A 17884-nucleotide genomic window follows, 5' to 3' on the forward strand; every position below is an offset into this window, starting at 1 on the left:
CACCGTGTTTGTCAATGATTGGATTTTCTTTGACTGGTGTTTTATTCAAATCAAGGTTCAAAGAATTGAACAAACGCAGCTGTGTTCCAAGGGCAGAAAATATCTCACAAGTAGCTGTAGGTGAGGGAGGAGCGCACTGCTTTACATTGAAAAGCATGTAAGTCCTTAATAATCGCTTTATATTTCCTAAAAAAGGAATTCATTGAATTAAAAGCAAATTTGGTGATGTAATTTGGATGTCTTGCTATTATTATTTGTCTATAATTCAATGAGTTTTCAGAGTGAAGTGAGGTGGAAAACTCCCCTGAATTGAATTGAGCTGTAAAAGTGACCCCATGGTGGTGCTTGTATTCTTTCCACTCCTGTTGGAAGCAGCACATTTCCCCTCAGATTACTTTCACTTGCTAAGGTTATTTCAATATCTATTTTATGTTTGATTTTCTAGTGCACAGTACCGTTCGATTGCCCTACCTGGGGCCGCGGGTTAATTTGTTGATGCGTCATTCGCCCTCAGTTTAATCAAAGGACAAGCCCATACCTGAAATGAAAGGAACCGATAGTTTAAACTCCCTGATTCCTCCTCTAGCTCAAGCTGCCTTTTTTTATATACTGTAATTGTATTCTACATCTCAGAGTAAATGCCAAATCTAATAAAAATGCTTCAAATTTCCAATCTTGTTGGGTAAAGAATACATTTTCTGTTATGCAGTATGCTACTGATCAAATTTGTCAGCTATTTGGATTTTTGGATGAAAGCGGTTGTTATTCAAGCAGTCGTTCCAGTTTGGCCTTTCGGTTTTTTCCCTTAAACTCAAGTTTTCTTTTTATAAATGATAAATTCCTCATTTGAATACCAGCCTCGAACAGTACATCTGTGCCCCTTTTGCTTTGTGAATGTTCGCTTATTGAATTACATTCTAAAGCCAGAGGAATGAGAAAAAGACCCGACCCCTCGCCTCATCCTCCTGGCGAGGAGTTTTATGCCGCTTTGAATTGGATCAAATATAATCATCATGCAAACAAATGTCATGCATTTTGCCTGGAATTTGGGCTGTACTCTATCATTAAATGTTCAAAAAGCTCTTTATGTTTCTCATACTGCCTGTGTTGCGGCACCTCTTTCACCCTCAGTCTGAAACCAGAGCCCAGTCTGCTCTGATTGGTTAGCTAGTCGTCTTTGTTGTGAATGATTTCAGACTTCCCATCTGGCAAATCCTATTAATTAGTAAACAACACTTATGTAGTACATTTCACAGCTATCTATACCTCCTGTTAATGTCATATTGTATCATATACAGGGTCTTATTGTTTGGGGGAGGGAAGAGAGCATGCTGCTGAGCTGTCAAAATGATACAGACAAATCGTATTAGCAGTGAGTGATGCAAATGTGTGTCTTTGTAGAGCAGATGGAAGCCCAGGGATCAACAGCACGTCCATTTCTTTGTGAACAAGTACATTTGCAAACATACAGAGTATATAGAGTGAGTGACATCTCTCACATTATCTAAGAGGTTCTCCATTAGGCTGTGTTTCTAGCCAGAGGAATATAGATTCTGTAAAAATTGAAGCTGCAGAAACTCAAATATCCTGACTGATACAAACTCCAAACTCGCTGGATCTTCTGAATCAACAGCGTCTTTCAATAGTGCCTCTGCGCCTGCTGAGCCCCCAGGTGTTCCACAGTAAACTCCATGCCCCCAGTTTCTAATACAGCCCATCACATGCAAGCTTGCACTGAGTAATGTCCTATGATTGAACAGAGCCGAGAACATGCTGGTTAGAAATCCCTGTGAGAACTCAGCTGACCTTTAAGGACTCAAGGATGCAGTTCCCCTTTGAATACGGCCGACTAGACACGCCACTAAAGGAAGTCAGTGGAGAATAAACACAGTCAGTGTAGGGCTGTATCTAACGACTCTTTTAATGATTAATTATTCAATTCTTTTCTGAATCAGCCAAGAAGCAATCCCAATTCCTTAGAGCACAATGATTTAAAATGAACAATTATAAAAGTTGATCCTTAATAATTGAAGAAACTTTAAGGAAGGTTTCTCCAATTTGTAAACAATACTTATATTTGTATAAAAGCTGAATTTATTCCAGTTTTTTCCGTTGCTAGCAGGGGCAAACACATTATCCTTGAACACCAACATGTCCACATTAATGATAACATTATAAGCTCAACGCCCGCCTTGATTACAAACTGAGAGGGGACATAAGGACTAAAAACAAATCCCCTAACAATGCCCCCTTGCTTTCTGATCTGGCGTTTCATGCTCTGGCCACTATGTTTTAAATGACTAAGTATGTCTAACACACACACACACACACACACACACACACACACACACACACACACACACACACACACACACACACACACACACACACACACACACACACACACACACACACATAAATCCCTCATGACCTTCAGCGTCATGCAGGATTTCATAACGCTGACACTCGCTGAAAGACTGTATCTCTTGTCTCATAGACGAATACCGCGTTCACACTCGTTGCATATACTGTACATACGCACACCCCTGAAAGGTTCACAGGCCTCCTGCCCCTAGTTACGGTTGCTATGAAGGATTGGACAGAGGGCGGTGAAGGGTCAGTAAAATGCTGCAAACATCGGTGTGCTTCAATTCCCTTTCTTTCCTTAGGAAAAACAAAAGCTTCTCAGTGTTGCTTCCTAATTAGAAAGTAACCAGCTAGCACAAAGGACAAATGGAAGTTGTCATAGCAACATAAGGTTTGTAGAACGATACGATGCATATGTCTAATGATTAACATGAAAGCAATGTTGTTGAAACAAGACACTTCATGTTATAACGAGATTTTTTTTCTGCAATACGCTCTGTGCAATTTATTTATTTTATTATATATATTATATTATTTGCTGCATTTTTGTGCAAATTTCATCCTCAGTGTTTCATCCAGTAACTCCATTTCTGATTGTTGCATTCATTTTCCTTTTATTCAACAGATAGAGCAACAGATGGGTCTCAGAAACTCGGTGATACTTTACATTTTAAATTCAAATACCTCTAATGACTGGTTGGAAACGTAGAGTACAGAGATAATGGATGTTCTTGCTTCCAGATGTCACAAAACATAGTGGTTAACCTGAAAAGGGTAGAGAAGGAGAAAACCCATTTTGCAGTAAATTGGATTCCTAAATGTCCCATATAGTTCTACTTTCAAAATCACGGCTTAACCTTTGATGTCATTCTCTCTTGACTCACAATTTGACGTCTTTTCTCGCTCCACATGGACTGTTTACCTGCATGCACCCAAAGCCTGCTGAAACGTCATACAAGCAGAGATGCAATAACAAAATCGTATCTGACAGATGTCCGTTTAGAGAGATAACATTAGATAGGATTGATAAGCTTCAAAACTCGACTTAAAGCTGTTTTGCAGCAGGATGTTTGTTTATTCCCCTCAGATATGTCTTTATTTGCAGACATTTATCAGATCAACTCTGTAAAGACTTCCCTCAGCAGAATCTTAGTACACAGCTGTCACTACGCTCCCTCAGGTGGAGGCAGAAACAGAGAGACTTTGGAAGCATCACCTATTGCATAACCATGATGATTCCAACCTTGGCGAAGCAGTTAAACAAGACTTGACTGGACTCCTTGAAAGGGGCATGCCCACTTGACAGATCTCTATCTGCTGAGAACACCATGACAGCTCTTCAGATTCTGACAGGAAGATGGTGTGGCTGAAGGAAGGTTTTGGATAGATATGTGTCAGTGGAATCACACAGGTCACACACACAAGGCACTCAGGTTGAACAGGAGTAAACCAAACGACTTATCTGACATTGTTGCTCTCCTGATGGACAGTGTGAAACAACAACGGATTGACATGTCATCTTTTAGATCCTGCACATCGTATCCCGTGTCAAAGGCCAGTAACGCTAAAAGCCTTGAGCTGATATCCTCAAGCAGAGATAAGGAGCAGGATGCAGAAGTCTGGATCACTCACTGCTTTTGATTTCTTTTTGAACTATATTGACTCCCAAGCACAGACTGTGCCGACCAAACGGCAAAAGCATTTAACTCCTCAGATATGAGCAGTTAGGGGTCAGAACATTTCGGAACACAACAAAAAGACATATGCTACTGAAAAGATTTCAAAAGTTGACCTTGACTTTGTTTTCTTTGCGTAAATGGGAGGGAGTTTCTCTCCCACACACTCCCCCTCCCCTCCTGCCTGAAACGCCTTCATTGGACTCCTTTGTATACTTCCATAACATAATGACATCACTATGTAACACTGGCACTTTTATTTGCTAGGGCTCCAACTCATTGTACATCACAAGCCTAGGGGAGGGACATCTCTAGGAGGTTGACCAATCACAACAGAGCCGGCCAGTTAACCAATCAGAGCAGACTGGGCTCTGGTTTCATAGTGCCCCTTTAAGTGTTGTAGTTGTTTACATTTGAATTAAGTTTAAGCATATGTCCTTTTAAAGAGGCCTAATGGTAATATATTTCCCTTTGTTTTCTTTCTACAGCTGAAATGTGTGTTTACAGACAGACACTTTTCCCTTTTTCCAAGAAGACACAAATGGAGGTAGAATCCATTTCAATTCCTCCAAAATGTATTAAGAAAATATCCTTTAAAAGCTTAACAAAAGTCATGATACTATTTTTGTTCGGCAAACAAGATTATTATTTTTAACAAACTCTTTGATTAATAAAACTAACCTAGTCCATGTTTTCCTGCTCCATTAACCCCGTGGTTTTTTTCAGGTAATCACACATAATCACAGCAACAAGCGCGTCAGTGCTGAAGCTGGGTACATCGATGTTAACTGCCTGGCACTTTTCTGTGAAATTCATTTCCTCGTCCGAGCGCTCAATGAAATGCATCATCTTTTGGTGGATGAAAAATGTGTTTCCATCTCTGCATGTTGCTTCTGGTAATTATGGCTGTCCATGGGAGCCCAGGCACAGTGAGTAAGATGATAAATAACTAATAAGGAACATGTTCCTTGACAAAAGGAAATAATTATCATCTACATCCGTCAAGGAGGATACTACATCTGGGTTCAGTGGACATCAGGTTAATTAATTTTCTCTTGAACAGCATGATGTCTCGATGAAAACAGCGTTTAAATCTTGAGAACAAGTCAAAAGTGATGTTATTCTTTCAACTATGCCAGTCAATCGGATGTTAAGCAACCATTGCATGGCCCCATTAAATATGAAATAGCATGATAAGAATAAACACAATGCATGATTCTTCAATACTTCCTTTTCGAAAACAAATCTGTGCGACAAACAGAAAACTGGATCTGTTTTATTTGACCACAAATTGTAAAAAGTCCAAATGATGCATAATCTTCCTCTGTGCCCAGTTTGCGTGTTTACTCCATCAGCCTGGCAGTTCAAAAAACACTCTCACAGGCTCAATTTCCTCTCCCTTTCACATTTTGAACCCAGATAATTCATTTCTTTCCACTATGCCGCTCAAACCTTTTAGCCTCACTTTCATTTCTTACCCTGCAGGCGATTCGGATCTGAGAGTAAAGGTTCAAATAATAAAAGCCTAGTTCTGCCATAGATTACATTTTGAAAGCAGAATCAGCATAAGAAGTATGTCCCTGATTAAGTTATTTTAATTAAGCTAACACATCACTGTCTTGCTTCGAGAAAGGCTGATTTTAAAGTATTCTCCTGAGCACTCCTTCTATAAAAAGCCCACACGCACTGCCTGAAAAACACATTTAGCCTTTCTGCTTTTTGCCACACATGAATGAGCTTCTTTGTTTCAGTGAGAGTGCATGACGGAGAGTCTTTCTGTGCATTAACATCAAGGGCAAGTGGGACGGCGCAACTCCACCACATTATCACAGACATCATGTATGCTGACAGCATAATTACTCTGTCACGTGGTGGGGGGCCCAAAAGGTAAATGTGAGCACGCAGTGATGCTTTCTGCAGACCCGTGGCCTCAATTCTTCTCAATGATGAGTACTTCATAAAAACAGATGACTAAACTCTTCAAATCCCTTATTTTGTCTCTACATGTTCTCTGCTTTTTTTCCGAGGGAGACAGGGAAGTGGGAGACGTAGGGAATGATATGCAGCAAAGGGTTGTGGGTGAATTCAAACCCAGTCATCTTAGCTAAGTACTGATTTCTTCCAGGTGTGTCAGGGAGACAAATGACTCATTTTCAATGTCACTTATATTTCTACATTCATTGAGAGACTTTTTTCTTTTTACTTTCTTTGCTATATTTTATTATTCAAAGTTGTTTTGGATTTGTAAGTATTTATCAACACAATTATCAATACCTTACGTATATATATCCACTGAAACGTCCTTTTGTGCTTTATCCACATCAAATGAATGTCTCTAAAACCCCTTAATATATACTTTAAATATAGGTTATTTAATGTATAGCTGTTGCGTTTCTCCATATAGTGACTTACATATACACGTTGGTGCTGTAGACATGCTTATGAGAGCAATTTAAGGTTAGGTATATTGACCGTGGACACTTTGACATGTTGACTGCAGGGACACGGGATAGAACCACTGTCCCTCTGATTGGTAAATGCCTATTTTCTCTCTGCACCACAGCCAATAAACTGGTATCCCTCTTAATCTGGATTTGAATAGGGCTATGTGGGAAGTGTGTCCTTCAGCTAATGCAAATAGAAAAACTGCACTTATAGGATTGTGAAGTGTTTGAACACCTCTTTCTATTAACTCAATTGAATTAATCTATAATGTTCAATGTGAGGTTACATTGCTCCATTAGAGATGACATGTCAGATGCTAAGAGTTAACCCTGATAGTAAATTAAGACTGAAAAATATGTCCCCCGAGAGCTCCTCCATCTCATTCAGATTCAGTGGATCAACCTTCCCATTAGGACACTACTCTCACCTTTCCCACTGTGTCATTCAAACAACAAATAACATCATTTTCCCTTTGTGTGATTCAGCTGAAATGAATCATTTTCAGAGAAAAATAAGTGTATTTTTCATGCTGGATAGATGCGACGTGGACCAACTATCTTAATGTGAAACTTTCTTTTAACATAACATTTTAATTCCTGGAAATGTGTAGATACTATTTGAAAATCCGACATATATTACTTAAAGTAGTGTGCATCGTGTGATTATCAAACAGTGAAACGGGTTTATAGGTTACATCCAAATAGACCATTGCTTTGTGTTTTCACTTCATGAATATTTAAAACCTCATGTCGAGGATGTCTGCTGTCATATGTCTCTTGAGAAAGACAAAAATCACCTTATTTCACGTTATTTTCTTCCTCTTTTTAGAGGAGAGAGGCCACAAAGTCGTAGAATATTAATGCTGCTCGACCTGAAGTGAATCATAATGAAGTCCTGCTCACCAGTCCAGGGAAAGTCACTGAGGAGCCTGAAGAAATTGGTGTAATTCCTTCTAAAGTATGGAAGATATATTTAGATGTACCTATTGGTAATGACTGAAACATGACGGTGGAAAACAAACAGCACACTCTGGTGAGTCATTTGAGTTGCAAAGACAAGTAAAAGATAAAGGACCTTACATTTCATTTGGCTGATGCTTTTATCCAAAGCCACTTACAAAGAGTGTAATCGAACATGCAAAAAGGAAAAGGAATTTTGTTCATTAGCTTTTATTATCCAAACCTTTTGATGGCTAATGCATCTTTCTTAATGCTACATACAGAAGAAGGCATTGTTTATATACATTTTATTTTCAAAGGCCAAAGACCTTCAGCGTACAGCGTGTAGGTTTTTTTTTAACAATTGGAAACATTTGGTGTTATTTAAGTCCACATCTTGACAAAGTATATAACACGTGTCTAGTTCTTTTTTTAGACAATTGAATGTGGAAATATAAAACATATTCTTTTCTTTAATTGGATGCAAGCAGAATCAATGAAAAGCAGCTTCAGTCCAAAAGTCAAACATTGTGAGCAGGTGTGTCCACATAGTTGGGTCCACCTGTTGTTTCTAGCAGTCTGTGTTTTTCTTTTTCCCACTGAATCTCAAAGTGGTCAGCACAGAATAATGTCTCCAAGCAGCCTGTGTGGGCTTCTGCTCGCCTGCTTCTCCGCACTGATTCATTTGAACAATTCATAACGTCATTGCAGGGGGCAAATCAGCGTTACTTTACAACCTATTCAGACTGAAAGCTCCTCAGGCAGGTTCAGATCAATACTGAGCGGAAGTCCAACAGTTTCCATGGTCAGGATGATGCGGAGCAGGATTTGCATTGATTTAGTAATCCAGTCAGAGTTTTGCCTTAGTTAAGTAAATATTATATTTTAGTTTAATGGTCTTGCCTCTGTCTCATTACGAAAGGTAATTGACGAGTTGTTTCCATGGTAATGTTGCAAAATGTACAAATTCACGGTCATGCCTTTTATTTACAAACCACTTTGCTGCCATCTAGTGGACACACGGTCGAAGTGCACAGTAACGGTTTAAACAAAAGCGCAATTATTCTTTATTCTTTTCAAATGACTAATGAAAAATGCCTCATATTTTAACAATACTTAAAGTAAAATAAACAAATCCTTAGTGTTTGTGCAGTGTAGCTGTTGTTTGCCATGCAGGGACAATGTGCTTCTGTGTTGTTTCTGTAAACTTTTGAAAAGAAAATATATTTGACAGGAAATATATACATAAACATATTTCAGGAAATATCAGTACGAGTGTCTAAATAATAAATAAAAACACGTTGTGTTATAGTAGCACATTACAGTGAAATGGTTTGATTAAGCGCTACAGGGGTGCTGGTATTTCATTGGCCAATGCCGAAGTCGCTGAATGTGATTGGTCCACTCGCGTCCCTCTCTCTTAGCATTCCGACTACACACACGGTCCCTTAGACATTGAGGTACCCAACAGATAACGTTATTAGCTTCATAATAAAAGCCTTTTTTTAAAGACAATTTACGCCAGTGAAACTCTTGGATTTTTTAACGAGAAATAAAGAAGGAATGATACTCTTCTGCTGCTAGCTTTCATTCTGTTTTTGAAGGTAATATATCCTACTTGTATTATTGTCACGGTGTGCTAGTAGCCTTGCTAATTGGCTGAAATGTTCTCGTTAGCCAGGTGGGACATGAACTCACAACATTAACACTAGATATTTAACCTAACACCAGCTGCTGCTTCCAGTCTTACTGAATGCTTTATCTCCTGACGGTAACATTTAGTCAGTAGTCCGCTTGTTTTGGAAAATAGCATCTGTAGCCACCGCTAGCTAGCTGATGTTGCTGCACGGCTAACACAGCTGCATGAGTGCAAACAATTAATTCGACCGTGATCAGCTGCTGCTTATGGTCAAGTGTGATGGCTACACGTAAACTATCCACTAATAAAGTGTCACTTTGTTATGTTCATCAACAATATCACACATCACCATAACTACAATGTCTTTAATTTCTGTGATTAAGTTTCATGCACTGTTGCTTTTTGTAATACAGTTTACTCCAGCTATGTATTCATTTCCATCACTTTGAATAATAAACTAATGTTAATCTAAATGTAGCCCTATCCCCAATGACTGAAGAGGCATCAATGGGAAACCATATTTGAAGGGGAAGTTGTTTTAACACCAGTTTGCAAACTATTACTATCAGAACGCTACAAAAACATGTCCTCCCAGTGTCATGCAGTTAAGCAGATAAAGTGTTAAGTAATATTTGATCTGGGTGCATTTACTTTTTTAAGTTTATATCCTGTTTTGTAACTTGATTATTTTGTCCCTTCCCCAGTCATGTCTTTCCACCAGGATCGGGGGAGTCCCAGGGGGCCTCCAGGCCATCACGGCCCCGCACAAAACTACCGTCCCACCAACATGAGACCACCCCCTCCCCAGCCACCTGTTCCCCAGTACCACTATGACCCTCAGGCCCCTCCCGGCTCAAGCTACCATGGAAACAGCGGCTACATGCCTCCACACTCTGACTTCATGCAGTATCCTCCACCAGCACCGTCCCACACCCCGAATTCTCTCAACCAGTGCCCTGTGCGCCCACCTTTCCCCAAGCCCCCTCTCCGGCAGGGCTTCCCTGAACCACCGCCTAACTTTCCCCCTCCTCCCCTCCCCAGCTCCACAGGTGGTCCCACATCAGGGTCTTCTCAGAATGCCTACCACCCTTACATGATGCCTCCTGTGCCCCCACCACCAGTACCTCACCAATCCATGCCACCTCCTATAGCTTCTCAATCGATGGGATACCACCCTCCATACTCCATGAACTACCCCCATCCTCCTCACCCCCCTTTCCCTCCTCCCACCTTCAGCCCCGGCTACAATCAGAGCCCCAACTCGTTCAAACCGGACCACAGCTTCAGACAAGGGCCGCAGTACAAGTATGAGAAGCCCATGGACAACAGGAGGTCTCCAGAGAGAGGGTATCGCCCGGAGGAGCACAGGCAGAAGGGCTTCGGCTACCATGGTGACAGGCACAAAATGGAAATCCCTGCAGAGAGGAAGGAGCGTGTGAGGAGTCCGGACAGGCGAGGCAGGCCGGAGGGGGGGCGGCACAGGTCTGAGTATGACAGAGGACGTGCTTCACCCGGACACAGGGGCAGGGACCGCAGCAGGTACTGACATACTTACAGCACTCCCGTGGGATCAGTGTGTGAAACAGTTTCATCTCACGTGTGTGTGTGTGTGTGTGTGTGTGTGTGTGTGTGTGTGTGTGTGTGTGTGTGTGTGTGTGTGTGTGTGTGTGTGTGTGTGTGTGTGTGTGTGTTCACAGGGAGCGGTATCGTCACAGAGAGAGTCGGAGATCCCAGTCACCTGACCGGCACAGGAAGAGGCCTAGAAGGTACACATTATATCCATGATTATTTTATAAAAGAAGAGGAGAGCTGTGTTGATTTAAAAGAGGTAATGTGGTGAAGAAATGTGCTAGTCTACATCTTTTAAATAATTTCCCCCTGTTTGTCACTTTAGCTTTAACCACAGACTGGTATTAATTGGAATTCTGCATATGAAATCAGCAGAGCTCCTCCTAATAACTTTCACCATGTTTCCAATCATCATTTAGCAATTGGATCCGCCTCAAGTGTCCCCTTAACTTGGTCCTCTGGTCACATGACAACCGGTGTTCATAACCTCCTATTGGTTGATTGCAATAATTGTTTTCCTTTCATTTGTCTGTGTTCTGTAGTCGTTCCACGAGCAGAGACCGTAAGCGTGGCCGCTGGGAAGACGAGAGGGACAGAAGGTCAGAGAGCACGTCCGGCCCGAGCAGAGAGCGCAGCTACTCGTCCGCCAGGAGCCGAGACTCTGAGGAGACGTTCACTGACAGGGAGCGAGAGCGGGAGAAGGAGCGGGACAGAGAGAAGGAGAAGGAGAAAGAGAAAGGGGAGGACGAGAAAGAAGAGGAAGCACAGCTGAAACCTGCCTGGATCCGCTGCACACACGCAGAGAACTACTACTCCAACGACCCCATGGACCAAGTGGTACTATTGCCATTCAAGTCTTAATTAATGCTCCTATTCCCTGTTCTTATTACCTAATTGTTTTTTCAATTGTCTTTACGCCCTTAGGCAAGAATTTGAAAAGCCGTAGAAATGTTCTTGGCTGCAGTGTTAGGGCAGATTAAACAGGAGAATAGCTAACTTTCATTTGTTGCCCATTAAAACTGATCTTTAGCCACATGACTGGCAAAGTAATCCTCACGAATCTTCAGTCTGCCATTTTATTATTTTGTCTCTGAAAGTGGTGCAGAAGATTTGAATTCTCTGACACGGTATCTTTTTCAGCCGTTCAGTTAATAGCCAGTGCACAAAAGACGGCTCAGTCATCATTTGCAAATCACCACCTTCCTTCTGAGACGCTTTTCTTCACGTCTTTGGATCTGTGGGATATGGCCGACTCCCTTCTCTAAGACTCTGACCTTTAGAAGGGGTCTCTGGGTGCTTGCTTCATGCTGTCATCAGCTTCTTTTTATTTGCCACAAATTACACCTTCCCCCCAGGAGTCCTGACCTGTCTTTCAATAAAACCAGAGTGAAGGTAAATGTCTCTCCTGCGCTGACAGAGAGGACACTGCCTGTGAGAGGTACTCTCCTGAAGAGTGTTGAATCAGATTGAAGCCTCAGCAGAGTGAGGGCAGATCACTCCAGCAGATTAAATGAACTCTATTTGGTAAAAACATTGTCTCAGAAATCAATAGACATCATTTCTTTGGGGCGTATTTTTAAATATATTACTTAGCCTGCAAAATGAATCATTATTACTCAGACTCTTTAACCTCTGTTCCATAGGACAGTGTAATCCTATAAATATAATCCTAAATTGACTAATGGAGAGACTGTTGTTATGCACAAAATAATGAAAGTCAGCTAGACTGAGGTAGCTTTTATGTTCACTTGCTTTATGTCACATTTAAAACAATGGAAACATTCATTTGCACGTGTTCAGGGGGACTCCACTGTGGTGGGGACCAGTAAACTGCGGGAGCTGTACGAGCGCTTCGAGGAGGAGCTGGGCAAGAGGCAGGAGAGGGCGAAGGCTGTCCGGCCCATGTGGGACCCCCCGAAGACCAAGCTGGACGAAGACCCAGGTGGGCAGACCTGCAAAACTAGTTGGGTATAATTTGTGATAAGTTTAAATGTACATTTATAATCCAAGTAACGTGCATGATGAGTCATTTCAATTACCTACTGCTGATGAAAGTAAGTTAGCGTTGAATGAAAACCTTTAAAAAAATACCTATCCTACCTTTCCTGTGTGAGGGCTCTTCCTCGCTGCTCCTCAGAGTTGTTAATACTGAGTCACATCTAAGGCATAAAAAGCGCATTATCTCCAGGTGTTTTAACAATGCTGGACTTCAACATTTGACTTTTAAATCAGGGTCCCTCTCAAGACAATAACTAAATTATATATTTGAGCTTTACCTAAATAAGTGTGCTTTGCATTTTCAAGTCCTTCATTGTTTGAGCTATATACATGTTAATGTTACAGGGTTAGGGCTATGTTATTGTCATTCCAGAACATTTTAGACATGAAAGGGAACAAAATGAGGTATCAGGTCCTATTGAAGGTAAAAATACAAATAAAACAAGTAAAGGAGTACACAATCAAACGGCATCAAAAATAACAAAAGTAAAGTACATGATGGTCGAAGTACAATGAGGATATTGCTTAATTACTTTCCATCGTTTAACCTCAGTATCACAGTCAACACTCTAAAAACTGAAATCACCTTAGTCTCCCTTTCAATTTGCGAGTCTACTGACAAACGTTAGCTAGCTGGCTAAAGCAAAAAGCAGGAGTGACATAAGAACTGGATTTAATCAGACCTGTAATGATGGGGTCGGTGTTCGTAATGCTTTGAAATTAAAGGTATTATTGGCTTTTATTCTGCACTATGCAAACAAAGTTAGGAAGCAGGAAGCAGAGTGATCCTTCTCCTGCTCTTTCTCGCTACTTTTGTGAGCATATATGTTCTGGGTAAGTGGAAAACAACAATGCGCAAACAGTTAACACATCTGTTGGCAATCTTTTGTAATTGATATGCACAAAAGCGCGCCGTCTCCTCGGCAGTGCATTAGGCGGAGGCAGAGATTAAGTTCAGCGTTTATGATGTTATCTGCGGGGCTGTCAGCCTGATCCGTCTCTCTCAGAGCTGCAATAATAGAAATGTTGCTCGGGAAGATCTCCTTTGCTAAACACGATGCTCGGGGCGCTGACTTCACAATCGAGTGCTCGAGTCAAAATGCTGATAAGGGTGGAAGACTGCTTAGCTGAGGAGCACAACGTATCCACAGACTAGTGATTATAATTCCTATTTTGTTTAGCAAAGAAAAGTGGGAGATAAATAATAAACATCATTTTCCAGTGTCAGCATTGGCAAATGTGCTGCTCTTTGAATCTCATACATGCTTTTGTCTTGTTAGGAGTAATTATAACAGAGTGGGATATTCAAACAATGAATCCAGCATAAGGATTGGTTAATCCCTCTAAGCTACATATGTGGAAAATTCAAGTTATTTAATAATAAAAGTAGTTATTTCTCAATATAGGTCTTTATATGGGGCTCATCTAAATGACTATATGTGATATGGTGTAATGTCTTCCCTAGTTACACAGTAAGAGAAGAGACATTTTAAGAAAAAGGACCAAGAAATAGAACAAATATAAACATATTGAGAAATATTTAGATGAAATCCACACCAGTATAATAAAATACAAATATGTGCAGTATTAGGATAGAGGTGGAGGGCCTGTGCAGATATTAAAAGAGGTTGATTTGTACACAATGGTGCAAAGTATACAGAGTTATATGCAGGACTCACGATATTAAGATGAACAAGAATCGTTCAAATGATGTGCATTATTTAGGCTAATATTAGTTTTAAGGTATTTTGTAAGTGTTAGGTGTTCTTAAGCTTGTTAAAATACATGAACTCTCCCATTCTAGATGTGTTAGTAATACATATTCTGTTCTAAAGCTCATCGGGGCGTCCCGTTTCTCAGATCTCCATTAGGTTTTAACTTGCTGTATTGTGTGGATAATTATTCCTCTAAGAGTCAGCACAGTGCACAATCTGGAAAACATTTTGACAGATTGCTTTACTGAGACTTTATGTTGTTTAATACTTTCTGAGGGCACAGCTGAGCCGGGGAGCTTAAACAGTGAGCGCGCTCCGGCTCATCGTATTATGTTTCCGCTGTCAGCCCTGTGACGTTTCGGCGATTAAAGACCCTCTTTGCACTTTGCTTGCAGAAGACAGCAGCAGTGAGTCAGACTGTGAGTCGGACGGGGAAGGAAGCACCTGCTCCAGCAGCTCTGACTCAGACGTTTTTGATGTCATCGCTGAGATCAAGAGAAAGAAGGCTCATCCTGACCGGCTGCACGAGGAGCTGTGGTACAACGACCCCGGGCAGGTCGGTGCCACCCTCTCACGCTTGTGGTTACAAATCATGGTCTACATCCATTTCCATGCTTCTGTAATCCAATACAGGTCTCACAGAGTATTAAAGGTGGAGGGCAGGGCAGGATCATTGATGTTCATTTCTTAAATTCAGTTTAGTGACACAATTGGTCTTCATAACATACGTGTAGAATTAAAATGCATGTCTTAAGTTTTATGAATCCAGCCTTTGTTCTTCCCACCAAACATACATGCTGTTTCACACAGTGAACAGATAACAGTAGATGGCAGAAGATAATAACAGTTATCCCAATAACCATGGCTTTGGAACATCTTATACAGCTCTGCTTGAAGCAGCTGCTCCGCCACAATCTGTGTGGAGTCAAAAAACACAAAGAAATCAGCGAAATAGAAAACCCTTAATTTCTTTCCCAAAACCAAAAACACACTTTGATTTGATCATGAAATGCAACGTGTGTGCATCATTTAAATATATCACATAAAGGAGGGACAACTTGGTTTCCAAGTCAATGTATAACCTAGATACAGTACAACGGCTGCACAATTATTTGAAATAGCAATATTGTCTAGTACTTTATTCAAATCCAAGGAAGCACAATATTTGTGAAAGTCAAAATATGTTAAAATACATTTTCAATACATTCTTGTGGAGCTGCAGAGATAACCCTGACCTACAAATGGTACAAATCCTTTTTTACTATATAATTGGAAATAAATCTTGTATAAAAAAAGATTATTGAATAGTTCTGCCTATTTAAAGGATGCATTTTCAACTGTTATAGGACAAAGGATAACCTTTAACTCCCGGGGAGAAATGAATGTGCACCGTTTAGAGCTGTACAATGTCCTGTAGACCTGCTGTTATACATGGCAAGCAGCAGCAGCAGTGGTTGTGTCTGATTTACGTATTTTCTCCCTGTCCAGATGAATGATGGTCCCCTGTGTAAGTGCAGTGCCAAGGCCAGACGTACAGGGATCCGCCACAGCATCTACCCGGGGGAGGAGGTATGACACGCCGTGAATAAATCCCCTTTCATAACCTTGAAGTGGTGCCACAGAGGGCCAAGGACATTATTCTAGTCATCTTAAATGTGTTCTCTGTACATTGACCATTTTCCCTTGCATTTAAAGGGACAGTAAGTGGAATTTCATCATCCCAAAGAACCAAATGATGATATTACATGTACATCAGTGTGAGAGCTTGACAGAGGGAGTTGATCTATACCAATGACTCATCGATTTCCTTTTTATTTTGCCAGCCGCTGAGATTTCTGCTTTCCAGCTCTGCTCTGTTTATGAACCAAAACTCCCACATAGACCCGACTTCATCTGAGCAATTTAACACATTCAAGCAACTGCAAATGTCAAAGCTATTTTATGTTCCCTGTATTTATCATAGGTGTGATATGACACCTTTTTTACATTTAAAGCAAATCACCAAGGCTAAAACATGCACTTTCTGGGGCTATTTAGTTTGGTTTACATGTGTTCTTCCCAACAATTGGAAAAGAAAATGACAAAAAACCACATTAAGGTGTTCATTTTACTACACTTTGTTAATTACACCTAAAGTAATGTATTTTATTAACTAGGGACGTTTTAAAGAGACATGTACTAGTTATACGTGTGTCTCTATTCACCCGTATCGTATATGTAGGAATCTTGCAAAACATATTTTTTTGAGGCTTGTTTTCTAAAATGTGTTTTCATTCCTCATCCTTAAAGTTAGAAATCTCCAAACCAACAGCACTTTCATCCACCAAACCTTCCAGTCCAATTCTGAAGGTTTCTGCTCAGGGCTTGGTTCATATATCATTCATAGCCGGATTTATAGAACATTTTTATTCCTAAAAATGGGGTGAAAATGGATTTTCGACTGAATTTTCGAGGCAAAGAGATATACAAAATTCAGTTTGTAAAAAACATATAGCAGGGTGTAAAAATTAACAGAGCTCTCCCCCTTGTTCGTCCCATTAGCTGACTAATTCCTTGTTACGGACTTGGCTGACCTGCGCATCGTTAGTCAATTAATTTGTTTTCATGGGTTCATACGGTGTATTGGAAATGGGACTGTTCATTAAGAGCATGTCAATTATTTTTACTCATCAGGTTTGACTGGAAAATATGAGAACACAATTATATTTCTCTTTTATTATTTGGTCTATGGTGATGTTTTCTGCGAGATGTGTACAAAAGCTGTTTCCCCAAACATCCTTTCTATCTATTAGGCGCCCTTTCTTGTTCTTACTTTGTGCTATTAAAAAGCATCAATAACCGCACGTTTCTGGTGTGTCGTTTTCAGCCTGTGAAACATTGTCGCCCAATGAACAACAATTCGGGAAAACTGTACCACTACAGGATCACCGTGTCTCCTCCCACCAACTTCCTGGTAAGTTTATTCTGTCCCGACTCTAAAAGTGAGACCAGAAGTTTCTTATCTGAACAACATTAAAGATAAAATGTGAATTCTCTTCCCTTCAATCATGATTTCCCCACAGTGTTCTTCCGCGTCCTTTAACTGCTATTGTATCAACGTATTATTATTCTGCATTATGTTTAATACATTTTCACACACTATCATAGCAGTGTATATATTCATATGAGCTGCTGTGCATTTGAGTAGTGTCACTGTTTTGTTTCAGACTGACAGGCCTACAGTGATCGAGTACGACGACCACGAGTATCTGTTCGAAGGCTTCTCCGTTTTCTCTCACACTCCTCTCACTAACGTAAGCTGTCTTTGATTTGTGCATGGTGCAGGAATTAAACAGTTAATGTTACACTACAAAACATTTAACAGTGTACTGTAGAATGATTCCATTATATCTGTCAAGGTTTTTACAGTGTATTTCTGAGCAGAATGGGCAAACTTATGTAAGGCTAAAATCTGCAGCAATGGACAATTACATGCAAAACAATTGAGATACAGCACTGAAGAGAAACAAAATAATTCAATTTTGGGGTGAACCCTCC

General features: G+C 40.5%; 1 protein-coding gene across 2 annotated transcripts in view; it reads left to right on the top strand.

The window, feature by feature from the left end:
* The first annotated feature begins 8873 nt into the window (after positions 1-8873).
* drosha (drosha ribonuclease III) overlaps positions 8874-17884 on the top strand; it is a 73672-nt gene continuing 64661 nt past the window's right edge. Inside the window, exons 1-9 of one of the 2 annotated variants that reach the window (XM_063912376.1) lie at positions 8874-9030; positions 9770-10604; positions 10763-10831; positions 11177-11471; positions 12435-12597; positions 14743-14903; positions 15836-15916; positions 17214-17300; positions 17554-17640. In XM_063912376.1, coding sequence (XP_063768446.1) covers positions 9772-10604; positions 10763-10831; positions 11177-11471; positions 12435-12597; positions 14743-14903; positions 15836-15916; positions 17214-17300; positions 17554-17640 — 1776 coding nt within the window. In that variant the 5' untranslated portion in view covers positions 8874-9030; positions 9770-9771. The remainder of the gene's footprint in view (positions 9031-9769; positions 10605-10762; positions 10832-11176; positions 11472-12434; positions 12598-14742; positions 14904-15835; positions 15917-17213; positions 17301-17553; positions 17641-17884) is intronic. The other variant, XM_063912377.1, reaches the window with a different exon arrangement.

Source organism: Eleginops maclovinus, chromosome 21, assembly GCF_036324505.1.
Source record: "Eleginops maclovinus isolate JMC-PN-2008 ecotype Puerto Natales chromosome 21, JC_Emac_rtc_rv5, whole genome shotgun sequence".
NCBI lineage: Eukaryota > Metazoa > Chordata > Actinopteri > Perciformes > Eleginopidae > Eleginops > Eleginops maclovinus.